This window comes from Odocoileus virginianus, chromosome 16 (assembly GCF_023699985.2).
Source record: "Odocoileus virginianus isolate 20LAN1187 ecotype Illinois chromosome 16, Ovbor_1.2, whole genome shotgun sequence".
In the NCBI taxonomy this organism is placed as follows: Eukaryota; Metazoa; Chordata; class Mammalia; order Artiodactyla; family Cervidae; genus Odocoileus; species Odocoileus virginianus.
The window spans coordinates 28,206,449-28,233,380 of NC_069689.1; the positions used below are offsets into that span (position 1 = coordinate 28,206,449).

Sequence of the window (26,932 nt, forward strand, 5' to 3'; positions counted from 1 at the left end):
CTCTCTGGTAAAGGTAAATTTATAGACAAATATAGACTTCCATAGTATCGTAATCTATATGCATGAATCACTTTTAAATGTATAAAATTTAAAACACAAAAGCATGAAGACTACAAATCTGTTAATGGATTTGCAACATAAAAAGTCATCTTTTATGTGTGTGTCATCAACATAAAGGGTAGGACAGATGTAACCAAAGGAAAATATATTCTATATATGCATATGCATAATGGGAAAGGAGAAAGGAATCAAAACAGTTCACTATAAAAAATCCATTGATTTAAAATTTAAAAATGACAACAATAAAGAAAAGACTAGGAAGAAAAACTACACAGCATATGAAAAGCAGCTTAGGAAGTGGCAATAGTAAATCTTATCCTGTCAGTAATTATTTTTTTTAACAATTGCTTTAAATGTGAATGTATATTCAAATATGTAGATTGGCTAAATGGGTGAGGAAACAAGATCAACTGTATGTTGCCTACAAGAGACTCCCTTTAGATCTAAGGAAATATTAAAAGTAAAAGGAAGAGAAAAGGTACTACATACAATCAAAACTTGCAGAGAGCAGGAATGGCCAACTTCTGTCCAATAAAGTAGCTTTAAGACAGAAACTGTCAGAAGTGACAAAGATGGACACTATGTAATAATAAAGTGTTAATTCACCAACAAGATTTAACAATTTGTAAATATAAATTTGATCATTAAAAAGAAAGAGAGTTCCTGCAGATGTTGACAATTTGATCTCTGGTTCCTCTGCCCTTTCTAAATCCAGCTTGAACACCTGGAAGTTCATAGTTCATGTACTGTTGAAGCCTGCCTTGAAGAATTTTGAGCATTACTTTGCTAATGTGTGAGATGAGTGCAATTGTGTGGTAGTTTTAACATTCCTTGGCATTACCTAACATTAGACACTTGGAAGGAAAGTTATGACTGACCTAGATAGCATATTGAAAAGCAGAGACATTGCCAACAAAGGTCCGTCTAGTCAAGGCTATGGTTTTTCCAGTGGTCATGTATGGATGTGAGAGTTGGACTGTGAGGAAAACTGAGTGCTGAAAAATTGATGGTTTTGAACTGTGGGTGTTGGAGAAGACTCTTGAGAGTCCCTTGGACTGCAAGATCTAACCAGTCCATCCTATAGGAGATCAGTCCTGGGTGTTCATTGGGAGGACTGATGCTGAAGCTGAAACTCCAGTACTTTGGCCAACCTCATGCGAAGAGTTGACTCATTGGAAAAGCCCGTGATGCTGGGAGGGATTAGGGGCAGGAAGAGAAGGGGACAACAGAGGATGAGATGGATGGATGGCATCACTGATTCAATGGACATAAGTTTGAGTAAACTCTGGGAGTTAGTGATGGACAGGGAGGCCTGGCGTGCTGCGATTCATGGGGTCTCAAAGAGTCAGGCATGACTGAGCAACTGAACTGAACATTAGAATGCCTAAATATATGCAGCAAACATTGACAGAACTGAAGGGAGAAATAGATTGCAATATAATAATAGGAGACTTTAATGCCCAACTTTCAACTACAAGTAGGACAGCAAAACAGCAGATCAAATAAGGAAACAGAAAACTTGAACAACACTATAGACCAACTTAGCACACATATGAACAACATTATATCTGACAATGGGGCTTCCCTGGTGGCTCAGTGGTAAAGAATTTGCCTGCTAATGCAGATGAGGATTTGATCCCTGGTCCAGTAAGATCCCCTGGAGAAGGAAATGGCAACCTACTCCATCTTCTTGCCTGGAAAATCTCATGGACAAGGGAACCTGGCAGGCCACAGTCCTTGGGGTCACAGAGTCGGAAATGTTCGTTTTCCAAGATATGTTAGGCCAGAAAACAAGTCTTAGTAAATTTAAGAAATTTGCAATAAAGTACCTTCTCCAATTATAAATGAAACTAGAAATCAACAACAAAGAAAATAGGAAAATCTGCAAATTAATAACCAGTATTAAAATAGTAAAAAAAAAGTCCCATGGACAGAGGAGCCTGGCAGGCTAAAGTCCAGAAGGTCAGAAGGAGTCAGACATGACTGAAAGGACTGAGCATGAGCACAATACCAAAACTATGGGATGCTGCAAATGGAGTACTAATTGGGAAGTTTATAGTAGTAAATGGTTGCATCAAAAAATAATCTCAAGTTGACAATCTAACTTTAGTCCTCAAGTAACTAGGAAAATGAAGCCAAACTAAGTCCAAAGTTCAAAGAAGAGAAGAAATAATAAAGATTAGAACAAAGATAAATGAAATAGACTAGAAAGACAGCTTTTAAAAAAATTAATGAATCCAAAGTTGATTTTTTTTTAAAAGATCAACAAAATTGATAAGCCTTTGCCTAAACTCAGAAAGGAAAAAACATAAAAAAAGGACTCATAAATTAGAAATGAAATAGAAGACATTGCCACTGATGTGACAGAATTAAACATGACCACAAGAGCTCATGGTTCCAGTGGGGAGAATAGGAGGAAGCAGGCAGAGGGGTGGTTGAGGGAGGACCTGCCGCAGCTTCTGCCGCCGCTGCCACTACCATCTCTATGCTTGTGGTGTGGGAAAGGAGGTGTGAATCCTGGCCCAAGGCTGCTGTGGAGCCTCCGAGAGAAGGTTAGAGGTGGGAAGGCGAAGGCAGATATAAATAAACTCAATATTGGCAATGGCATCTAACTGCTGCTATTAAGTGAGAGAGTCCAAGCCTAGTAAGAATGTCTAGCTACAGGAGAATGAAATCAGAGGACAGTGCTTAAAGTCCCAAGAGAGCTTTCTCAATCAGTCTATCCTGCTAGAACTTGAAGCACCACTCAAGATATGTGGTGATATCCATGGGCAATACTATGATTTGCTTTGACTTTTTGAGTAGAGTGATGCAATCCTGCCAGAAAGCAATTACCTGTTTATTGGGGACTATGTGCATAGGGGAAAGCAGTCATTGGAGACTGTCAGCCTCTTATTGGCTTACAAAATCAAATATCCTGAAAATTTTTTTCTTCTCAGAGGAAACCATGAATGTGCAGCATCAATAGAATTTATGGATTTTATGATGAATGTAAAAGAAGATATAACATTAAACTATGAAATGCTTTCATAGCCTGCTTTAACTGTTTATTGATAGCGCCATCGTGGATGAGAAAATATTCTGCTGTCATGGAGGTTTATCACCAGATCTTCAATCCATGGAACAGATTTGGCAAATTATGTGACCAACTGGTGTATCAGATCAAGGTCTTCTTTGTGATCTTTTGTGGTCTGACCCCGATAAAGATGTCTTAAGCTGGGGTGAAAATGACAGAGGAGTGTCCACATTTGATGCAGAGTGGTTGTAAAATTTCTCCATAAGCATAATTTGGATGTTATATGTAAAGCCCATCAAGTGGTTGAAGATGGATATGAATTTTTTGCAAAGAGGCAGTTGGTCACTCTGTTTTCCATGCCCAGTTATTGTAGAGAGTTTGACAATGCAGGTACCATGATGAGTGTGAACGAAACACATTTGATGTGTTCTTTTCAGATTTTAAAGCCTACAGAGATGGCAACTCACTCCAGTACTCTTGCCTGGACAATCCCATGGACAGAGGAGCCTGGTAGGCTGCAGTCCATGGAGTCGCTAAGAGTTGGACACGACTGAGCATCTTCACTTTCACTTTTCACTTTCATGCATTGGAGAAGGAAATGGCAACCCACTCGAGTGTTATTGCCTGGAGAATCCCAGGGATGGGGGAGTCTTGTGGGCTGCCGTCTATGGGGTCACACAGAGTTGGACACAACTGAAGCGACTTAGCAGCAGCAGCAGAGAAAAAGAAGCCAAATGCCATGAGACCCATAACACCTCCAAGGGGTATCATCACAAAGCAAACAAAGAAATAGATGTCATTTTGACACTGCTTAGTTGGGACTTGTAACATATAGTATATAACCTTCATTTTTAAAAACTGTAATGTGTATTGGTCAGCTTGCTCAAACAGTGTTTTGGGCCCCCTCCCTTTTCCATTTTTTACTTGAGGAATGGTATTTGCTGGTTATAATAGCAAATGAAAGACTCTCCACTCCCAAGGAAAAATGTTTTGTTTTGTTCTGTTCTGTGTTCCTTTTGTAAACAACTTTAATGATGACGTAAAAGCTGTACACTTAGAACAGTGTACCCTGTCTAAGGGGTGAGTGTACAACTGATTTTTTTTTTAATTCAGTAAAGCCCCTGAATAATGTAAACGCTCGTTTTCTTTAGGATATAAAGAGCTCTAGGGTGCTCAGTCTGTACATGTTATTGTCATAAAATGCATACTATTGGATACAAACCACTGTGAACTTTTTTGTTTCAAAGGGATTGGGTTTTTTTCCCTTCTCATTGTCTTATCATGTAAAACTACTTTTTATAGCTATTAACATTAGGAGTAACTTTCAACCTTGTTGCATCACTGGTATGTATATTTAATTAAAGCTACTTTCCCCTGTGGTATACTTAAAATGACGGTTAAAGCCATTATTTTTTAAAAAATGACCGTAAGAGACAAATTTGAACAGTTATATGCCAACAAAATGGATAACCTAAAAGAAGTTGATAAATTCCTAGAAAAACACAACCTACCAAGATTGAATTATGAAGAAATAAAAAAGTCTGAACAGATCTGTAACCAGTAAGGAGGTTGAAGCAGTAATCAAACCTCTCGACAAAGAAAAGTTCTGGACCAGATGGCTTCACTGGAGAATTCTACTAAACATTTAAGAATTAGCACCAATCCTCCTGAAAATTCCAAAGAATAATAGAGGAAGGAACACTTGCAGACTCATCCTATGAGGTCAGCAGTACTTTGATACTAAAACTAGATAAAAAGAGGAAACAACAGACTAACATCCCTGATGAACAATGATGAAAAAATCCTCAGCAGAATACTCCCAAATTGAATCCGACAGCACATTAAAATGATTATTTACCATGACCACGTGGGATTTTTATCTGGAACAAAGGCTCTGTTTAACATATCGAAATCAATCAACATTAACAAAAAACAAAAATCACATGAGTATCTCAACTGAAATCAGAGAAAGCATTTGACAAAACTTGACACTTGATTTCATTATTTAAAAAAGACAAAAAACTAAGAATAGAAGAAAGTTATTTCAACATAATGGATTTCCCAGGTGACTCAGGGGTAAAGAATCAGTCTGCCAGTGCAGGAGGCTCAGGAGACAAAGGTTCGATCCCTGGGTCAGGGAATCCCCTGGAGAAGGAAATGGCAACCACTCCACTATTCTTGCCTTGAAAATGCCATGAACAGAGGAGTCTGTAGAACTGTAGTCCATGGGGTCTCAGAGAGTCATATGCGACTGAACTTGCATGCACACATGTCAACATAATAAAAACCATGTATAAAAAACTATAGCAAACATTATAGTCAATGGTGAATACCTAAAAGCTTTTCCCTTAAGATCAGGAACACATCAAGGATGCCCACTGTCACCATTACTATTCAGCATAACATGAGGTTCCTAGTCAGTTCAATTAGGCAGAAAAAATTAATATAGGCATTCAAATTGGAAATAAAGAGGTAAAATTAACTCTTTCTGCAGGTGATATTATTTTAGATGAACATGCTAAAGGTTCCACAATGAAATTACTACAGGTAATAATTTCAGCAAAGTTTCAGGATATAAAAATCAATGCACAGAAATCAGTTATATTTCTATACACTAACAGTGACCAATGTGAAAAGGAAATTAAGAAAATGATTGCTCTTAGTATAGCATGAAAAAGGATAAAATAATTAGCAATAAACTTAGCTGAAGAGGTGAAAAACTTGTATACTGAAACCGTAAGACATTTCTAAAGAAATTAAGAAGATGCAAATAAATGGAAAGACATTCATGCTTGTGAACTGGAAGACAGTATTGTTTAAATGTCCATACTACCTCAAGTGATATACAGATTCAGTTCAGTCCCTATCAAAAGCCCTATGGCATTTTTCACAGAAATAGGAAAAATCTAAAATTCATATGAAACCACAAAAACCTTTGAAGCAATCTTGAGAAAGAAGGACAAGGTAGAAGCCTCACACTTCCTGAACTCAAAGCATACTATAGACGACTATAATTAAGTGGCATTGTCTGTGTCTCTTCACACAGTCTTCCTTTTATGCATATCTTCCTGTGTCTAAATTTCCCCTTTTTATAAGAATACACATTGTACTAGGGTCATCCTAATGGACTTATTTTAATTTGATTATTCTATAAATACCCCACTTCCAAATGAGGTCATATTCTGAGGTACTTGGAGTTAGGGCTTCAATTCATCTTTTCTGGAGAAGACAATTCAGCCCATAACAATAACTTGAGAAACATAAAAATGAAAACACAACATGCTAAGGTTATGGGATGCAACAAAAGCAGTGCTCAGGACATTCACAGCTGTAGATGACCATATTAAAAAAGAAAACATCTCAAATCAATAGCTTAACTTTACACCTTAGGAAATTAGAAAAAGGAGAGAAAACAAAATTAGCAGAAGGAAAGAAATATTATAGTGGAGGTGAATGAAATAGGGAATAGGGAAAATAATAGAATCAGCTAAACCAAAAGTTTGGTTCTTCAAAAATGTTGTAAAATTTTCAAAACTTTCACTATATTGACTAAGAAAAAGATAGAATATGTTATTAAAATCAGAAATGAAAGTGAAAACATCAAAACTTTAGTTACATTGACTAAGAAAAAACAGATGTTAATAAAACCAGAAATGAAAGTGGGGACATTACTACTGGCCTTACAGAAACTGAAAGGATTTTAAGAGAATATTATGTACAATTATATGCCAACAAATTAAATAATTTAGATGAAGTGAACACATTAATCAAAATATACACATTACCAAAACTTACTCTAGAATAGAAAATCTCAACAGACCTATAACAAGTAAACAAATTGAATCAGTAATTAAAATCAATCCAATAAAACAAGTTCAAGACCAGATGGCTTCACAGGTGAATTCTACCAAATATTTAAAGAATTAACAATGATTCTACTCAAACTTTTTCCAAAAATAGAGAGGAGAAAATACTTCCTAATACAATCTATGAGACCAAAATTTCCTTCATACTAAAGCCAGAAAAAGATATCACAAGGAAAGTACAGACCAATATCCTTTATGATGCAAATATACTAGCAAACTAAATTCAAAAGCATATTAAAAGGAGAAAGCACCATGAACAAACAAAATTTATCCCAGGAATAAAAAGGTGTTAAGACATGATAGAATCAATCCATATAGTACATTTCATATTAATATGACAAAGGAAAATTACCTACATGATTATCTTAATAGTTGTAGAAAAAGCACCTGACAAAATTCCACATCATTTCATGTTAAAGCACTCAGCAAAATAGGAATAGAAGGAACACTTCCTTAACATGGTAAAAAGCACATATGAAGATTTCACAGGTAACATATTCATGTCAGGAACAAGAGAAGGACACCTAATTTCATCACTGCTGTTCAGCATTGTACTGGAATTCCTAGAGAGAGCAATTATGTAAGAAAGAAAAAAAAGTTCTCCAAATTGGGAGAAAAATAAAATTATTTCTATTTGCAAATGACATGATTCTATGTAGGAAAAAAAATCACAAAAAATCCACCAAAAAATTAATATATGAATTCAGCAGAGTTGCAGGTTACAGGATCAAAATACAAAAATCAGTGGTATTTCCATATACCAGCAGTGAATTATCCAAATAGGAAATTTTAAAAAATCCACTTACTACAGCATCCAAAATAATAAAAGACCTAGTAATAAATTTAATCAAGGAAGTGAAAGGTGCGCATACTAAAGACTACAATGCAATGATGAAAGAAACTAAAGACATAGTTAAATGGAAAGGCATCCCATATTCATAGATCATAAGATTTAATATTGTTAAAATGGCACTTCTGTCCAAAGTCATCTGCAGATTCAAAGCAATCCCTATCAAAATTCCAATGGCCTTTCTTCCATAAATCAGTAAGCTGATCCTCAAGTTCATATGGAATTGCAAGGGGCCTCAAATAGTCAAGGCAATTTTGGAAAAGAGAAAGTTGGAGAACTTATGTGTTCTGATGTCAAAGCCTTCAAAGCTTAGATTAATTAAATAGTGAGGTTGGGACATAAGGAGAGACATACTGACCAGTGGAAAGAGTAGAGAATCCAGAAAGAAACCCAAGTATCTATGGCCAATTGATTTTCAATAAGCATTCCAGACCATTTAATGGGGAAAGAACAGTCTTTCAACTCTTGGACTTCATCAAGATTAAAAACTTGTGCATCAAAGGGTATTATCAAGAAAGTAAAAAATGGAAGAAACATTTGCAAATCATATATCTAATAGAGCTTAATATTCAAAATGTATAAAGAACTCTTACAATTTAATAACAAAAATACCAACAGTCCAATTAAAAAATGAACAGTGTGCTTTAATAGACTTTTTTTTTTTCATTTATTTTTATTAGTTGGAGGCTAATTACTTTACAATATTGTAGTGGGTTTTGTCAAACATTGACATGAATTAGCCATGGATTTACATGTATTCCCCATCCCGATTCCCCCTCCCACCTCCCTCTCCACCCGATCCCTCTGGGTCTTCCCAGTGCACCAGGCCCAAGCACTTGTCCAACTTGAGCTGGTGATCTGTTTCACCCTAGATAATATACATGTTTCGATGCTATTCTCTTGAAACATCCCACCCCGCCTTCTCCCACAGAGTCCAAAAGTCTGTTCTGTACATCTGTGTCTATTTTTCTGTTTTGCATATAGGGTTATCGTTACCATCTTTCTAAATTGCATATATATGTGTTAGTATACTGTAATGGTCTTTATCTTTCTGGCTTACTTAACTCTGTATAATGGGCTCCAGTTTCATCCATCTCATTAGAACTGATTCAAATGAATTCTTTTTAACGGCTGAGTAATATTCCATGGTGTATATGTACCACAGCTTCCTCATCCATTCGTCTGCTGATGGGCATCTAGGTTGCTTCCATGTCCTGGCTATTATAAACAGTGCTGCGATGAACATTGGGGTGCACGTGTCTCTTTCAGATCTGGTTTCCTCGGTGTGTATGCCCAGAAGTGGGATTGCTGGGAAGTGGGATTGTTTAAAGAAGACATACAAATGGCCAATAATCACATGAAAAGATGGCCAACTTCATCGGTCATTGAGGAAAAGCAAATCAAAGCCACTGTGTGATACCACTTCACATCCTCTGGGACTAGGGTGGCTATAATTTTTTTTCAGATGGAAAATAACAAGTTTGGAGAGGAACATAGAGGCATATATATGTATACTTAGGTTCCAGTAGTATCTAAAGTATTCAGAATGAATTCAGGCAAACGTTACTTAACTTCTGTGTCAGAATTTCCTCATTTGTGAAAGGGAAAGTGTTAGTCGCTCAGTTGTGTCTGACTCTTTGCAACCCCATGGACTGTGTAGCCTGCCAGGCTCCTCTATCCATGGGATTTCCCAGGCAAGAATACTGAAATGGGTTGCCATTTCCTTCTCCAGAGTATCTTCCAGACCCAGGGATTGAACCCAGTTCTCTTGCATTGCAGGCAGATTCTTTGCCATCTGAGTTACCAGGGAAGCCCAAAATGTATCTGAGAGTAAGCAACAGCTTTTCTAGGAATTATTTTTGAATTTATATTCATTATAAACAGCCCTGTGTGTGTGCTGCGTTCAGTCACATCTGACACTTGGCGATCCTCCTCATTTGTAAGATGAGACTATTTTCAGGACTTCCCTCATGGTCAAATGCTTAAGAACCTGCCTGCCAATGCAGGGGACTCGGATTTCATCCTTAGTCCCATAAGACCCCACATGCTGCAGAATAACCAAGCCCACGTGCCTAGAGCCTGTGTTCCACCACAAATAAGTCACTGCAATGAGAAGCCCAAGCACAGGGATATTGTGAATGAGACAGTGGTTTGTAAAAATCTTAGCCTAGCGCCTTGCATAAGTAATTTTTACATGAATATTGTAATTATCATAATTGTTACAATTTGCTAGGCAGACTGACTATGGCCTGAAGGTTGCAGATTGCCCTTCACTTTTCTTTTTTTTTTCTTTTCCATTTATTTTTATTAGTTGGAGGCTAATTACTTTACAACATTGCAGTGGTTTTTGTCATACATTGAAATGAATTAGCCATGGATTTACATGTATTCCCCATCTCGGTCCCCCCTCCCACCTCCCTCTCCACCCGATCCCTGTGGGTCTTCCCAGTGCACCAGGCCCAAGCACTTGTCTCACGCATCCAACCTGGGCTGGTGATCTGTTTCACCCTAGATAATATACATTTCGATGCTGTTTTCTTGAAACATCCCACCCTCGCCTTCTCCCACAGAGTCCACAAGTCTGTTCTATACATCTGAGTCTCTTTTTCTGTTTTGCATATAGGGTTATCGTTACCATCTTTCTAAATTCCATATATATGTGTTAGTATACTGTAATGGTCTTTATCTTTCTGGCTTACTTCACTCTGTATAATGGGCTCCAGTTTCATCCATCTCATTAGAACTGATAGCCAAAGTAACCTTGAGAAAGAAGAATGGAACTGGAGGAATCAACCTGCCTGACTTCAGACTATACTACAAAGCCACAGTCATCAAGACAGTATGGTACTGGCACAAAGACAGAAATATAGATCAATGGAACAGAATAGAAAGCCCAGAGATAAATCCACGAACCTATGGTCACCTTATCTTCAACAAAGGAGGCAAGGATATACAATGGAAAAAAGACAACCTCTTTAACAAGTGGTGCTGGGAAAACTGGTCAACCACCTGTAAAAGAATGAAACTAGAACACTTTCTAATGCCCTTCACTTTTCTAGAATCTCCCTGCTTTCCCTCTGGTCTATTCTCTTATTTTTTTTTTTTTTTCTAATTTGCTGTGAACAAAACTATTAGATGTCCATCCTATCAACCTTTCTAGAATTGGGTGTAAAATTAGTTCTAAGTGAAGGCCTGGGAAGCTTCCAGGAGCAAGTAAAAGGATTTCTGCATGTTGATGGCTCATAGGTCATAACTCTACATTCACAGTTACCTCTTAAGTAACAGAACTCTAAATAAATGGCCTCTAAGTGCTGTTCTTATCATATCACAATAATACATTGAAAAAAAGATTAACAAGTAATTATTTTATTTATACAGCCCAGTCGAAGTTCCTTGAAACTTACAACTGCTCTGTTAGGTGATAGAATAACCCAATGCATCAGAACTTAGGATCTGTCCTAAATAACATGTTGCTTTGGTATAAAGTGTAAACTATATTTATAGTGTAAACTATAAATCACTGAGGACTTAGAGCAGTGATACTCAGACCTGCAGATTTTAAAGCACCTTTCATCTGCACACAGCATTTCTTTAATATTTCTGCAAAAGAATACTTGAGAATAATATAGGTCTTTTGAATCATTCGAAAGTTGAAATCTCTTCTACTGGTCAAGATTTCTTAATCTGGTGTCCACAGAGCATTCTTCCCAATTTCCCACCCTATTCCATGGATGGGCTCTATGTATGCCAAATTATGCATTTGTATGTCTGTGTATATAGAATGTGTTCTGACATCTAAAGAAGAGTCTCTAGCCTACAATGTCTATGTATCTTTAGAGAATGGTATTTGTAAATGTGCCTCCAGTCATAGTACATTGAATACCATGGGATTATATTGCATTTTCTAGTCAGAAACTGATGAAGATAAACTTTAGACTTGAGGAAAACAGAATCTTTCAAACTGAGAAATGCTATAATTTTAAAGCATAGCTCTTGGTTCCTAAACTTTTTCCCAAACTGTAGTTGACACTGCCAGTTGTTTCTTAATATGTTTTTCCCTTTTCCCCATAATGGTATATATATATATTTTTTTCTAGACACATTGTCACCCAGCAAAATACTACCTTTCCCAAACTCCCTCATACTTAGGCATAGCCCTTGTGGCCAAGTTCTAACCAATGAGATTTATGTAATTTCAAGGGTTTTCTTTACCCTTTTTACTTTTCTTCCTCTCTGCAGGCCTGAGCTTTATTTTGGCTTACAGTCGTGTCATTACTTGAGGGCGAAATAAATTTCTATCTCATTTAAGTCACCATTATTTTGGCCTTGAACAGTAGCTGATCCTATGGCACAATACAAAAACTTTATTCCAAAAAAACATTGAAGAAATTGTCAGATACTTAAGTTCAGTATCTATTTTTTAATCTTTATTGAATTTGTCACAATATTGTTTGTTTTATGTTTTGGCCCCAAGGCGTATGGCATCCTGGCTCCCCAATCAGGGATGGAAACCTTACCCCCTTCACTGAAAGTCTTAATAACTGGACCATCAGGGAAGTCCCTTCAGTAAGTATTTTAAGGTTCCTAAAAGCTTAATTTCTAGTCACTTGGCAAACTGATAAATCCATAATTTAGCTATGTAGTTCTCAACCAAGATCAAGTAAATAAATCAATAATTAAAAAATATACACTTGATACTTTGGCAGTTTTGCTCTAATATCAGGACATTACACCATTATATAAAATAATAATAGAAAGAGTAATGTGATGGATTGTGTCTAAGGAATCTGAAATAGTAGTCAAGTAAATTTTGCTTTTCCCAGTGCTAACCTCCTAGGGTTCCAATACTGGCCATGGGCAAATTTGGCTGAAGCTAAGAGCTATGACCTATAATCAGAGCTTTGAGCATAGTGGGTACTTGTTGACTGTGGATTACCACTGGCCGACTCCTAAGCTCCAGAATGATCTTATACCCAGGTCCTATCTTCTCAGCTTATCTAGAGGTATAGGATTAGACCACCTGTGATATCAGGTATTGCTTTTTTTACTCAAAGAAATGTATTCTAATGCAGAGAGGTTAAAAAAAGATAGCAATTTTCTAAAAGGGTATTTGGAAAGAGAGAGTCTGGGAGTCTTCTGACTGAATCCTTGGGATCCTGAAAGGTTGAGGTCTGAGTGAGACCTCAAACTTGCATCTACCTCCTCAGGTTAAAATATTCATAGGTTAAGATATTTATGAAAAAAAAAAAAGATATTCATGGAAACATGAATGATGTCAAGAGGCTGTCTTTAAATCTTGACCTGGGAGTACTGCTATATTTCCTGAAACAATCTAGGGAAGGGAAAAATTTACTTACATTGCAACATGGTGTGATCTCTTCCATTAGATTATATACTCCAGAGGGGATTTTAACTGTAATATTGCCAGAGCATAATGCTGACATGTAGAAAACTCTCAATGAATGAATGTAGAATTTGCTTCCCTGTGTGCTTTGGGATTTAATAGCATGTAATAATCCAAAAAAATTCTTTAATTGAAAAAATTTATCTACTTATATACAAAGTTAATTTTGGTAGCATTTAATTATTTTAGGTTTCAGTATAACCAAAGGTAATTTGGCCTGTGATTAACATTTAAATCTATAATTCCATGGCTCTTAGAAGAAGGAATCCTGGAATTGAATCCAGCTATACCAATAACTTATGGTGTGATCTTGGGAAACTGTTTCCTCAATGGAAAATGAAGGAAATATTTTTTCTGAGCTCTGAAATTCTGATTTTAGTGCTTAGTATATAATAGGTTCTCAGTATTTACTGAATGAGTAAGTAATTCTATGTTATACTTAGGGCCTCATATTTAATTAGCAATAAGTTGAAACATTGCTTAAAAGCTTTTACTATATCTAAATAGCAAATATTTCTGAAAACTATTTCTTGGTAAGCATTTCAAACTAGGTAATTTTAACCAAATATGAGAAAATTTGTTTTTGCATATCTGACCACAGAAGTAATAAGTCTCTCCAACTGCTCACTGTCATTATTATCAGCTTTTAATAGCTCAGCCTAAGAAATATAGACAAAATATAAAGCCAATTACTGTATTTTGTACATTTAATTGGAAATCATATATATTAATTTCAACCTTGTTACATATACTGATATTCAATGGCCTTCAAAAATAGCAATTTTATATGGTTCAAACTCAATATATTTAGTACTGAATACCGTGTTTAAGAAATAATATGACAATAAGGGTTTCAAAACTTCTCCTCCTTTTTAGGCCTATCACTTCCTGCCTGTTAGGTGTGTGGCAAATATTTTCCTAAAATTTGAGACTCTTGTCTCTCCTACATCGCATCAACTTGTGGTTTAAAACTAGTATATAAGTCACAGTATTTTTGTTTTGCTAACTCCCCTAAAAGGCTAGTATGAATAATCAATCGCTTCATAGAGAGAATATACTGGGAGTTCCTTAATGTTCCTTGATTATTTAGGTCAGTGGTTCACCAACTTTTACATAATAATCATTGGAGAACTTATTCAAACACAGTTTTCTGAGCCCTATACCACAGATTGTGATTCAGTAGGTCAGGACTGGAACATGAATCTGCTTTTGTTACACACACATTACACTTATGCTCATGGATATTAGGTATAGAAGCGACTTACTTATAATAAGGTCTTTTTTTTTTCTTTGGTCTTTCAGCAAATAAAACTCAAGTTAATGAGGTATGAGATAAATTCCCTTAAGCCAAAATCACTTCTTAGAAAAGTACTACATTAACTCAATTGTAAGATAACCATAAATTGGATTTATTTTGACTTAGTTTTTGTCAATTTCAGTTCTACAGTTTCAGGACAACTAACTCCAAGGAATTTAGTCACCTGTTCCTTCTTTAGAACTGCACTGTGCTCTGGCTTTCCAGAGGGCAAGGGTCGCCGGGGCCCTGCCGATGGAGTTCTAGGCCAGGGTCACTTTTTTTAACTTGCGTTATCAGAGGCAGAGCGTCCAGCTTGACAAACTGCAGAAGGCTCCCGATAGGGAGACCCGTGAGCGCCAATCTAGGAGACCAAACCGACCCGCTGCGGTCGACCAACCCAACCCCGGGGTCCCTGGGTCCTCCTCGGAGCCCAGGGAGACAGGAGTGGGGAGAGGGAGCCGCTGAAGGAGAGCCACAGGCAGGTCTCAACCCGCCGGAGATCACGCTGCTAATCTGTGGTCCAAACCGCCCGCCACCTCCGAGCAGTCGTCGGATTGCCGCCCCCCAGGGAGCCACTCGGCCCAAGAAGCAACACAGCCCCGGCTCTCTTGCTCCGGAGAGGCTCCGCAGGCCGGCACCGAGGCAGGCGAGCTCGCCCCGGCATCTCAGCCCACGCCGTGGTCCACTGTCTTGCGAAGATGTCCGCCAAGCCCTCTGTCGGCTTCGTGAACGAGGCTTCTCGGCAGATCCTGGCCGGTGGCTCTGCTGGTAAGGCCGCCCCGCCCCCCGCTAGTAGCCTTTCCTTTTGCGTGTTCCGAAAACCTTTCTCCGAAAAGTCTCCCCACCATAGGTCTTGCCTTCTTCCTCTGCCTTCCGCGCTCCGGGTTCAGAGCCTGACTAGCCCGAGCCTGCGGAGCGCGGGAGTAAAGAAAGCCGGGATCAGGCGGCGGGCCCCGGGTGTCCCAGGTCAAGTCGCCGCGGCGCCTGAGGCGGCCGCTCTCGAGTTCCCCGCCTTCTGTGTTCCTAGCCTGGAAAGCAAGGTAGGCAGCAGTCCCGAGGCCTGCCACTTTGAGGAGGTCTTATAGCCTGGCTGGCTATTCTATTTGAAATGATCCAGTTTGCGTTAGACTTAGTTGTGCTATTCATTATAGCCTCTTTTTCCCCCAGCTAACTCAGATGCTACGTATTTCTACCTCCCTCGTTAAAGTATGTGCCTCGGGACTCCACAGGTTTTCTTATTGCATCCTGTTTCTTGCTTGCAGCTATTCCTGCCTTAATAAGCATATTAAAATTAAATGAAAATGTTGACGCATATAAACACCTTTGATATAATAGGCTCACAGTAATTTATGGAGCGTTATGCTGTAGGGAAGAATCTTTAGGAAGAAATCTGTTATAACTAATCATGGAAATAATTACTAAGTGTGGCTAAGAGAAAGTTACTAACACAGGAGTTACATTATGTGAATGTATTTTAAAGCTATTTTAAAATAGAAATTATGAATTGATTGAAAATTTAATCTTACAAATTGTGATATATTTTATTATAAATATATAAAATAATTACTGTAATTGACTCATCACCATAAAGCATTTTTTTTAAATGTCCTTATTTATTTATTTAGCTGCTCTGGGTCTTAGCTGCTGCATTCAAATCTTTAATCTTTCTTGTAGCAAGGGAGTTCATTAGTTGCAGCAAGTAAAACCTAATTCCCTGCCAGGCATGGGACTTGCGCCCTCTGCATTGGGAGCACCAAGTCTTAGCCACTGGACCACCAGGGCAGTCCCAAAACATTTTTTAAAATGTAAATACCCCTTAAAAAATTATGGTAATGCTAGTAAATCATGTTAAGATGACTGAATGTCTGATGTCTACCTTTGACTAGCAAATTTTATTTTCAAACAACTTTGAACTTTGTATAAAGGACTGTTACAAATTATAACTATTTATCATCCTGGCACAAGTTCCTTGCATCTAGGACCACAAGCTGATGTATCACTTACAATCTACACTTTTCTAACTATGACATTTCATTAATATGGCAATCAAGGCATTCATTTCTTATATGTAATTGTGCTGTGTCTATTCATTATGTTGTCAGTGCCCCCACTTTCTACTTTTTAGTTGTTCCCTGTAGTGATAATGAATTTGCACCAATTTACTCACCTTTTTGGTCAAATTCCACAATGTCCAAGACCGTCAACTGTTCTTGATTTGCTTGATTTGGATTCCACAACCCTTATTAAATAAAACTCAGCTGGCCCAGGAGGGAAATATAGTTCATTGGTGAACATCCTAACCTGGGACTAGTGATTCATACCTGCATTTGTGCATGCTCAGTCGCTTCAGTTGTGTCCAGCTCTTTGCGACCCCATGGTCTGTAGCCCGCCAGGCTCCTCTCTCCATGAGATTCTCCAGGCAAGTATACAGGAGTGGGTTGCCATGCCTTCCTCCAGAGGATCTTCCCTACCCAGGGATCGAATCTGTGTCTCTTGGGTCTTCTGCACTGCGGGCATTTCTTTACTACTGAGCCACCAGGGAAACAGGAGACTGACTTGTTTTTTTTCAATTCCAGTGTACGATGCTGGGGTGAGACTCAAAATAATCCAGTATTGGTCAGAGGCCCACCTCTGTACCAATCAGTTGTAGCCAGTCCCCACTGGGAGGGGTGAGGATCTCAGGGCAAATTATTTTCCGAAGAAGTTGAAACACATCATGAGATGGGCAATTGGTGTCTTTTGTAATGATATATGTGTATCTTTTGTTAAAAGATGTTTGTAATATTTGCATTTAAAAGACCAAATGATGCATGGGTAGTTGCTTGAATAATACATATCTAAAGATTTGTCTTGAGTTTGTAGCTATAGCTTTTGTTATCAATGGCAACTTTTTTTACATGATGAAAGCTGTGCTTAAGACAGTATGCACAGAGTAGGCTCCTAGATTGCCTTCTCAGCTTCAAGCAATAGCCTAAAATTCAGGTGAGTGAATATAAGCCAGTGATGATAGCTTCAGGAAGATCAGCAAGGATAACACTTCAGCGGGGTTAAGGATGAGATGGAGTAGAGGCCACTGGATTAGTATTCAAAGTGTGATCCATGAGCAGGAAGGAGGAGCCTGGTAGTTATTGGAAGCATGTTAAAAATGTAGGACCTCAGGCTAAGCTTATTGCAGACATACCATATCAGAACCTGAGTTTTAGGAAAGTCCTCAAGTCACTAGTTTATTCTTTCAGGTTTTAGAAGCACTGGATTAGAAGAATTGAGAAAAGAGATTCCATAAAGTTGTAGCCAGATTGAAGTAGATTGCAAGTTAAACCTTTCTTGGCTTTCATGCTGACCATAGAGAGAAGAACACGTTCTGTACTCCTTACTTGTGTGCTGCCAGTTTAGCTTTCAGTCTTATTTTCCTGTCCTCTGCCGTACGTTCCATTTGGTTTCTGCTCAGTAGATCTGCTCACCATACTTGAATGCTGCCAGTACCTTTGCACCTTTATTCCCAATGCCTGGAATGTCTTTCCTTAATTTTCTCTTCCTATTGAAACTCTGCCACTTTTCAAGGCCTGACTTGAAAATCATTTTCTGCATAAATGCTCCCAGATGGCCTTGAAGCCACATCCAGTTTTAACATTCTTATTAGCATTGAATGATACAAGTAATAAAAATAGCTAACATTTCTGGAATAAATACAAGGGCCACGCCCAGTGCGAAGCTTAACCGTGTATCAACATTTTAAATCCTCACCACACCTTCAGAATGAAGAAACATATCCAGAGGGCATAATTCACTTGCCTGTGGTTGCACAAGCATGCAATCATTTTTAAAGGAATAGGATAAGAGAAGAACTAGGAAAATACTATTCTCATTGGCAGATATTTTTAGAAGTTGGAGAGATTAAGTCTACTATCCTTTATTATCTTTTATTAGTTTACATCCCTTGAAACAACTTTTATCTACAAATACAATCCTTATAGTCTTTCTGCTGCATCATAATATCTTGCTCTCTCCAAATAATTCCATGTGTACAGGCACAAGATTATCATTTAGTGAAAAGAAAATTCTCATTACATTTAGGGCCTCTATGTGCAGTAGGGCAGATTGTGGACTGAAAAAGGGCTCTGTCCACTTGAGCAAGTGGGAGCTAAAATCCAGCCTGTGGTCTGATTCATAATCTGTGTATCCTAGAGCAGAGATGAGCCCAGTCCCCTGCGGCCCACATCATTCCATGGGTTTGCTCCCAGTGTGGCTCTGGAAAGTTTCCCTTTTATCTCTTCTTTGAAGCCAGGAGCATGGTTCCACCTCAGACCTTCCAATCTCCCTAGTGACCCATGTGGGTGCTTCCATGTGTTTGCAAAGCTTATGGTGTTTTTGTAAGGCATAGTTCGGGCGAGGCAGAAAAGGAAAGATGACCTCAACAGAAGTAGGTTACCTTTATTTAGGCAAGGAGGGGTGACAGTCGGCCTAATGACCAGGCTGGGGGCCGAGAGGGATCAGGGAGGCTTCATACTTATAGGGAGGTTTGTGGAAGCGATAAGGAAAATGTCAATCAGGCGGGATATTTTGAGTATTCTTTTGTTGAGATGACATTTGTAGTTGGCAGGGGGTGATAAGTCTTCTGGGCGGGTGTAGGGGGTGGAAGGTTTCCGGACAGGGGGTGATAAGTCCCAGGTAGATGCAACCGGCCTGGAGCATCAGGGTGGAACTAAAATTATACTTTGTTTTCTCCGATGTTAGATGATTTAGCAAGGGCCTTTGAGACTGTTGTTCTCTTTTCTAGGCGCAAAAGACTCCTTCAGTTTTTATTTCCCATGTCATGTGGGTGCTTTTTAGGCCCCCTCAAATGGGTATTCTACCCAAGTTCTCATAGGGCTCTGGCATTCAACTTTACAATTCTCCTGGGTCTCTAACGAAGTCCCCTGGCTCCCTGAGAAACCCTGCTCTTGCCCAGACCTGTCAGGCTCCCCACCAAGGGCACATCTAGATCCTGTCCACACTGAATTTTCTTCATGGTGACATCACTAGGACCCTTCTCCTCCTGCCTCCCCAAATCTGACACTCATATTCCTTGACATCTGCAGGTCTCATTCCGAATTCTTCTTAAGGTGTGTCTTTTCCATCTGTCTTTTACATGATCACTGTGCTGGCAGAACCCTGATTTATTTCCCCAAATTTCCAGGCTGTTGTTTCTTCCTCTGAAGCACCGTCCTAGTCTTCTGTATCTTGTAAGCAAACATCCTACCACAGCTTCAATCATTGTTTTTATTTTGTTCATCGTGCTGGAGATGCTTGAGTCAAAGTATCTCAGAAATAAGTTTTCCAGTTTTGCACTAAACACAGTTCAACTACTTTGTATAGTTCATCTCATTAATCATCTTCAAGGGATCAAATGAGGAAATGAAATGAGAGACTTTTTCTGGAGGAGAGAAACCTGGGATTCATAAATCGGCTCCTGGGAGATAAACTATTGAGAGTATATGTAAAATGTACTTTATATTGATGGGAGAGAGTTCAAGGCTTTCAACCCAAAAAGGTCACTAAAAAGGTAGAATAATTTCAAATCTTATTTTCAAAACTCGTCTCTTATATACCTTACATATCTCCATTTTCACAAGATTTCTACCTTTTCTTACCCTAACCCCAATCAGTTAAAATACAGTTAAAAGAAATGCCTTAATAGGCAGTGTGTATACTAGTAGTTCTCTGGATTTTAATTTGGGCTTGGTAATAAAAGGGCTGATGCACTGGGGGGGTAATCAAGGTTAAAATTTTGATCAAGGAGAATTCTTTTTCAGCATGGGTGCAAAGGGGATACACATGTGATTTGGATAAATGACACCTTTGGAAATTCAGGATTTGGCAAACTGCATTTGCCTGATAATAAATAGCAGGTTGTAGTGAAACAGGTGAGCCTTTATGACACATCAAAGGGAGGCTGGAACCCATTATCTGGGTAATTAGGGAGGAAAAATTCCCCTTATTTCAACCACATAGGAGGAAGCAACTCTATTGCTCAAATTAATTATGAAATACCTTTAAAGGATATGCTTTAATTGAATTATAGTCTGTTTTTAAGAAAATCTAGTTCTCAAAAATATGAATTTAAGAGCCAATAAAATATGAATTACATGGGACATTTCAGAGGGTTTATTTTACTGTCCTTCACTGAAACATGTTTTAAAACTATAAGTATCGTATGTGGGCACAAGTGATGTAAGAACATAAAACAACTTTACACATTTTAGATATACTTTGGTAAACCAGGCCTTCCTCACCTCCCTACCCCTGGCCCTGTGTCCCACCACTGTCTTGACTACAGCGTCTCAGACCATTGAGAAGTTGGGTTTTAGGTATAGTACCGTAGGTGCTCAGAAATGTTTGTTGACTGTATTAATGAATAGATATCAGAAGCCCAAGCCATTGAATATTATTCTTAGGGTCCTGCTCTGAAGAAAGATAAGTGTTCTGGGATTCTAATAATCAGACAACTGATATGGCAACAATATTTTCTTTCAATAATATTTTATTTGATAGTAGTCGTTTGATAGATGACGTGAAAACATTCAAGTCTGCACTGTCTGCCACCTTTTTTTTTTTTGGCTGAGAGGCCCATGATCACTTTTAATTTTTATTTATTTATTTTATTTTTGTCTGTGTTGGGTCCTCATTGCTTTGGATGGGCTTTATCTAGTTATGGCAAATGGGGGCCACTCTCTAGTTTGCAACGCTCTGTAGTTGGCTCCTCTCTAGGGGCACTCTCTAGGGCTTCTGACTGTGGTGGCTTCCCTTGCTGAGCACAGGCTCTAGGTGGGAGGGCTTCTGGTTGTGGCTCGAGGGCCCAATACTTACGGCTGGAGGGCTCCTGAGCACAGGCTCAGCAGCTGTGGCGTAGGGGTTTGTTGCTCCACAGCTTGTGGAATCTTCCCAGACCAGGCATGGAACCCGTGTGCCCAGATTCTTACCCTCTGCACCACCGGGGAAGTCCCCGTGATCACTTTTAAAATTTATGTGTCATCTTTCGTTTCAGGACCCCAAACTGAAAAGAGATGCACCAATCATTTTCAAACACCTTTATGATTGAAGTGTGCGGTATCTGGAAATGGCAATGCGTGAAACCAGGTTAAGGGACTTCTACAGGATTCTTTATAATTGTTCTAGATTTTAACTTTTTTTTTTTTTCTTACCAGTTTTCTTTTGCTTTTAAACTATTATGTTTGTGTCAGTTATGTGATCATGATTTATACAGCTTATAAATATTCTTGCCTTGGAAATTCCTTGGACAGAGGAGCCTGGTGGGCTACAGTCCATTAGGGTTGCAAAGAGTTGGACACAACTTAGAGACTAAACAAGAGCAATGGCAGATACTCTAGTAGGTCTGTATCTTTTGACTGTTATCAGTAGTTTTTGTTTATTAGTTTGCTAGCGGTCTGAACAATGTACCACACACTGGGTGGCGCAAAACACCAGCAATTCATGGTCTCGTGGTTCTGGAGGTTAGAAGTCTGAAATCAAAGTGTGGGCAGGGAATCTGAGAGAAAGTCTGCTGTCTGACTTTCACCCAGCTTCTGGCAGTTGCCCACAATTCTTGTGCTTTTTGACCGTTGTCACATCGCTTTCTCCCTGTTTGCCTCAGTGTCTGTATCCAAATTTCCCTCTTGTTATAAGAACACCACTCATTGGATTGTGGCCCACTACATTCCATTATGACCTCATTTTAAGTTGATTATGTTTGCAAAGATGCTATTTCCAAATAAGGTCACATTCTCAGGTACTAGGGGTTAGGATTTGAACATATCTTTTCGGGGAGGGGGGAGCGACACAGTTCAAGTCACAACAAACAATCGATTGTATTTTTCTCTTCATATTGTGTTTCTCAAATTCAAGCTATGGTCCTGTATTTTTCTTCCTTTCATTGTCAACTTTTGTGAAAAGTTCCTCACTCAGTTTTGACTACCCAGTATAACTGGCATATCTGCATTTACCTTTTTGCTGGAACTGTTAACTACTGGCTTTCATTTCTAATTTTACCTAATCTTGGTGGGATTTCACACCTGTAACCAATTTTTCTCTTTAAAGTTGTCTCTGCTATTGATTTTCACTCCTTTCTCCATATATGATCACTTGTGTACTGTGATGACTTGTGCACCAGCAACAAAGAATTGCTGGTTCTTCTCTCTTCTTTCTGTTTCCTCAGAGAATTGATGTTCTGCAGGGTTCCGAGTTCTCTACCCATTCCCACTCTGCTGTGTCCTTGCTCTCTGGCTTCTGTACTATCCAGGTGCAGGTAACTCTCTGATCTGTATTTCTAGCTTCTCTGTGCCCTGAAGACTTTCTAAATTATCCAGTAAAAATAATGTGGAAATCAAGAGTCATGTGGATTCTAATGATTTAAAAAACATTTTGGAGCTAAAATTTGAAACTGACAGAGCCTCAAATACCATTTTCCCTTTGTTATATAGCCGTGTCCATCCTTATTTTGAGTCCAGTTTTTCTCATTCATTCTGTTTGTTAAGAAGTTGCAAATGAGCTTCTCTGGGTATTTGTTTGGGTTGGGTGGATCCTACATAATTATCTAGTCAATAATTATAATAAGACAAACAGGAAATGCTAAGATACATCTTCAATGCTCCTGAATGCTTACTCTGTGTATACTATTCAATATATCAATGCTTTACCTAAAATCCTTACTTTGCTTAAATCATCAGTATTAATCTGTAACTTCTTGAGGATGAGGGAAATAAAGCTTAGAGAAATTAAGTAACTTGCTTAAGACCAGTGACAGAGCCCAGGCTCAAGCTCTGTTCTCTTTGCTTTCAGAGCTTATACTCCTACCCACCACCCCACCCTGCCTTGTAATATGCAGAATGAGATATCAGGTTATCAGCCCCATACAGAGTACTGCCTTCTTCAGCCCTCTCTTAATCCGGTTGGATTAAATACTGTAGGTTGAGTATTGATGAACAAACAGAGTGTACCTTTGGTGCAACCGGCCATTTCTTGTTTTTGCTAGATCTTTAAGTGCCAGCCCCACCAATTGTATGAAATTCTCCATATTACCCACAGGGGGCTCAGCATCTTTGGGGCTACATCATTTCTGCCAGTAATGATTAGGAATGAGCTGAGCCTCGGTACTCAGGTTATCATTTATTCAACCCTTATAAATCACCTTAGGTTCTAGAATGACTCACAGGAGTGAGAGCAACCCCAGAGCTGACTGGACAAGCTTATCTGTGAAGGAGGATATTTAAATTGCATAAAACATTGATTTGTCTTGAGCTTTTTCATTTGTATGAGTCTGGTAGCTTTAGGTTAGACACAATGGTAAATTTAGTTGAATGTCTGTAGAAACTAGAATGGACTATTGTAAGGAGAAGATGTAACTTGGGAGAAAGAATAATGAAATATGTGTTTCGATGGAATTCAATGACACATAAAATAGAATTGTTACCACAAAGTTTTACATTTTGTGTGTGTGTGAGTGTGTGTTGTGTGTCTGTGTGTTTGTGTGTATGTGAGAGAGAGAGAGAGAGAGAGAGAGAGAGAGAGAGGGAGAGGAAAATGCCAATGCCCTAATATTTCTTGAAAACTTACCTATTTATGAATCAAGTCTATCAAAATCAAAATAATGCAATTATGGGAAACTTTGGTTTTAGTTCTTGTTGTTGTGACTGTTTTTGTGATTATTACAATTATTATCCTGGAAGATGGTTGTAGAGATAGAGTAAAATGCTTTGGAGAGTGTTAAGAATAAACAGGGTTATTTTGGAACTTCGTTCTGGGGTAGTATGTTTGGTTGGCTACTGTATCACAGTGGGTGAAAGTGAAAGTGAAGTTGCTGTCATGTCCGACTCTTAGCGGCCCCATGGACTGTAGCCTACCAGGCTCCTCAGTCCATGGAATTTTCCAAGTAAGAGTACTGGAGTGGGTTGCCATTTCCTTCTCCAGGGGATCTTCCCAACCCAGGGGTCGATCCTGGGTGTCCCGCATTCCAGGCAGACGCTTTACCATCTGAGCCGCCGGGGAAGCCCATCACAGTGGGTAGTAACATCTAATAACTTTATTCTGTACCTGGGCAGACCTATAGATGGTGCTGTCGTCCTATAATTTTGGTGATTTGCTCAAAAAGGAAAAGCAAAAAAACGGAAAACTTTCTGATGACAAGAGTTAGATGTAGAAGTGTTCTGACTTTCAGTTAGATTCCACCATTGTAAAACACTTGTAACAGGTGTCTTGCATAGATTACAGAAGAATACACACTAGGAAGATATAGAGGACTGTACTTTTAGAATTAATTTTTCCATTTAAGTATAATTCTTAGCTATATATGGAAAAATAGGTTGTTATACATAAGTAAATTCCTGTGTTCTTGCCTGGGAAACCCCATAGACAGAGGAGGCTGGTGGGCTACAGTCCATGAGATTGCAAGAGCTGGATACAATTTAGCGACTAAATCACCGCTACTATATATAAGAGGGATGGAAGAAAGTATTTCTATTGCTATATTGTTTATTTTATCTGTAGTGCTTTTGAATTTAGGGCCCTAGGTCAAATAAAAATTATTTATAAGCTTAGCATAAATATCACATTAGTTGCTTATAGGTCTTGGAGATTACTTTGTGAAAACAGTTTCTCTAAATTCTTAGGGTTAGAGTGTGTGTTACTGAAAGTAAATGATCAGCTACTGTGAGTAGGATCTAGAGGGCCAAATGCACAGTTCTTTTTATTTATCTGAGGCTGCCACTCAAAATGCCATTTCTTGTTTTAACCTAGTGGAATTTAACATAAGAAAGTGAGAGAGATGCATGAAAAGTATATTTTTCTTAAAGATAACTTCCAAACAGGAAATTATTTTTCTTTGCATTAATACATAATGTGTTGTGGAGTTAGTGGGAAATAACCAGTCTTTGTTGCTGTAAATGAATCTTTAACCACAAGATGGCAGTATCACTTTCCCATGTCCTATAAGTTGTTTCTAAAATGATGACTCAAATTATTTTTTAATGAGAAATGTATACAGCTATGAAATTTTAGGAAAATAATGAAGAAGGTAAATATTTAAAGCAAATTGATATAAGAAATACTAAAGACTAGTTTTTTTTTGTTTTTTGATTGAGCAAGTTTTCATTACATTTATTTTATATTCTTTTAAGTTGAAAGTAGGAACATGATATAAAAATTGTGGCGGCATATCAGCAACTTCCTTTTACAGCGAAACATAGTCTCATGTTTGCCTGATGCTGCATCAGGAAATAAAACTTTTGTTTCCTTCATGTTTTCGTGAAGATCTGCATTGGCCTATACCTTCTAGTTTTTCAAGCACACATTTACTGGAGATTAGAAGGCCAATAGAGAAGCAAAGAAGGGAAAGAAAGGAATGAGAAGTAGAGCTACTGGCACCTAAGTATAAAATGGGTGGTGGGGGGCGGTGGGGAGGCGGGCAGTGGTAATGATGTCTAGTGACCCTTGCTGGATTTATATATTCTGTAATCTAAAAATGTATCATCTTTCCATTCAACATTGGGTTTTTAAATAGTCATTATCCAGTAGTATCTGTATTTTTAATGTTTTCATTGGTATGTTTATATATTATATAGTATTATGTTTCACCCTACATAGATGTTTTTCATGATTACTTTAGTTTTTTTGTGTGATTAATTTAAAGGATTACACTGGATCTGTGTATTGTTTTTTTAAGTCTTATGAAGCACTTTTTAAGTAGAGACCAAGTCTTACTTGCACATAAAGAATCTGTCCGAAATGCAGGAGACACTAGAGATGCAAGTTCGATCCCTTGGTGGGGACGGTCCCCTGGAGGTGGAAATGGCAACATACTCCCGGATTCTTGCCTGAAAAATCTCGTGGACAGAGGAGCCTGATGGGCTAAAGTCCAAAGGGTCGCACAGAGACCCTAGGGTCTATATATGGGTCCCTGTATATGTGTCACAGGGACATATACATGCAGGTCTTACTGATTTTATATCTCTAGGCACTGCACAGTGGTTAGAATATAGTAACCACTCAGTAAATCTGTTTTGGTTTAAATTGCATTTGCCACAAAGCAGTACATTTCTGCTGAGATCTATTTTGCTTTTGTGCCCCTTGTGGCCTAAGCAGCCCTCAATGTGGAGGAGGTAAAGAAAAGACCTTTTAGGGACTTCCTTGATGGTCCAGTGGTTAAGACACTGCCCTTCCACCGCAGGGGGTATGGGTTTGTCCCCTGGTCAGGGAACTAGATCCCCATAGACCATGTTCAGCACAGCAACCCCCCTACAAAAAAAAGACCTTTTAGTTTAGAAGCCAAGTGATTTGAATTTTTTCGTGGTATCTTTCGTTTTCCCAGTGGTGGAGGGAATCATCTTTATAGGATTGATAGTTTGTCAGGACAGCACTGAAAATAAACTTACATGTTTTTCTCAAAAGTGTCTACATGATAATAGTCCTG

At 38.5% G+C, this 26,932-nt stretch overlaps 1 protein-coding gene and 1 pseudogene across 3 annotated transcripts in view; both read left to right on the plus strand.

The window, feature by feature from the left end:
• Window positions 1-2,435: 2,435 nt before the first annotated feature.
• Window positions 2,436-14,958, plus strand: LOC110152796 (serine/threonine-protein phosphatase alpha-3 isoform-like; annotated as a pseudogene).
• The window catches only part of SLC25A21 (solute carrier family 25 member 21), a 502,561-nt gene continuing 487,932 nt past the window's right edge, over window positions 12,304-26,932 (plus strand). The window contains exon 1 of one of the 3 annotated variants that reach the window (XM_070478014.1): window positions 12,304-12,358. Coding sequence is in view for 2 of the 3 variants with exons in the window: in XM_070478011.1 (XP_070334112.1) it covers window positions 15,192-15,261 (70 nt within the window). In the remaining variant the exon portion in view is untranslated. Of the gene's footprint in view, window positions 12,359-14,608; window positions 15,262-26,932 lie in introns of those variants that run through there. The other 2 variants (XM_070478011.1, XM_020916591.2) reach the window with 2 other exon arrangements.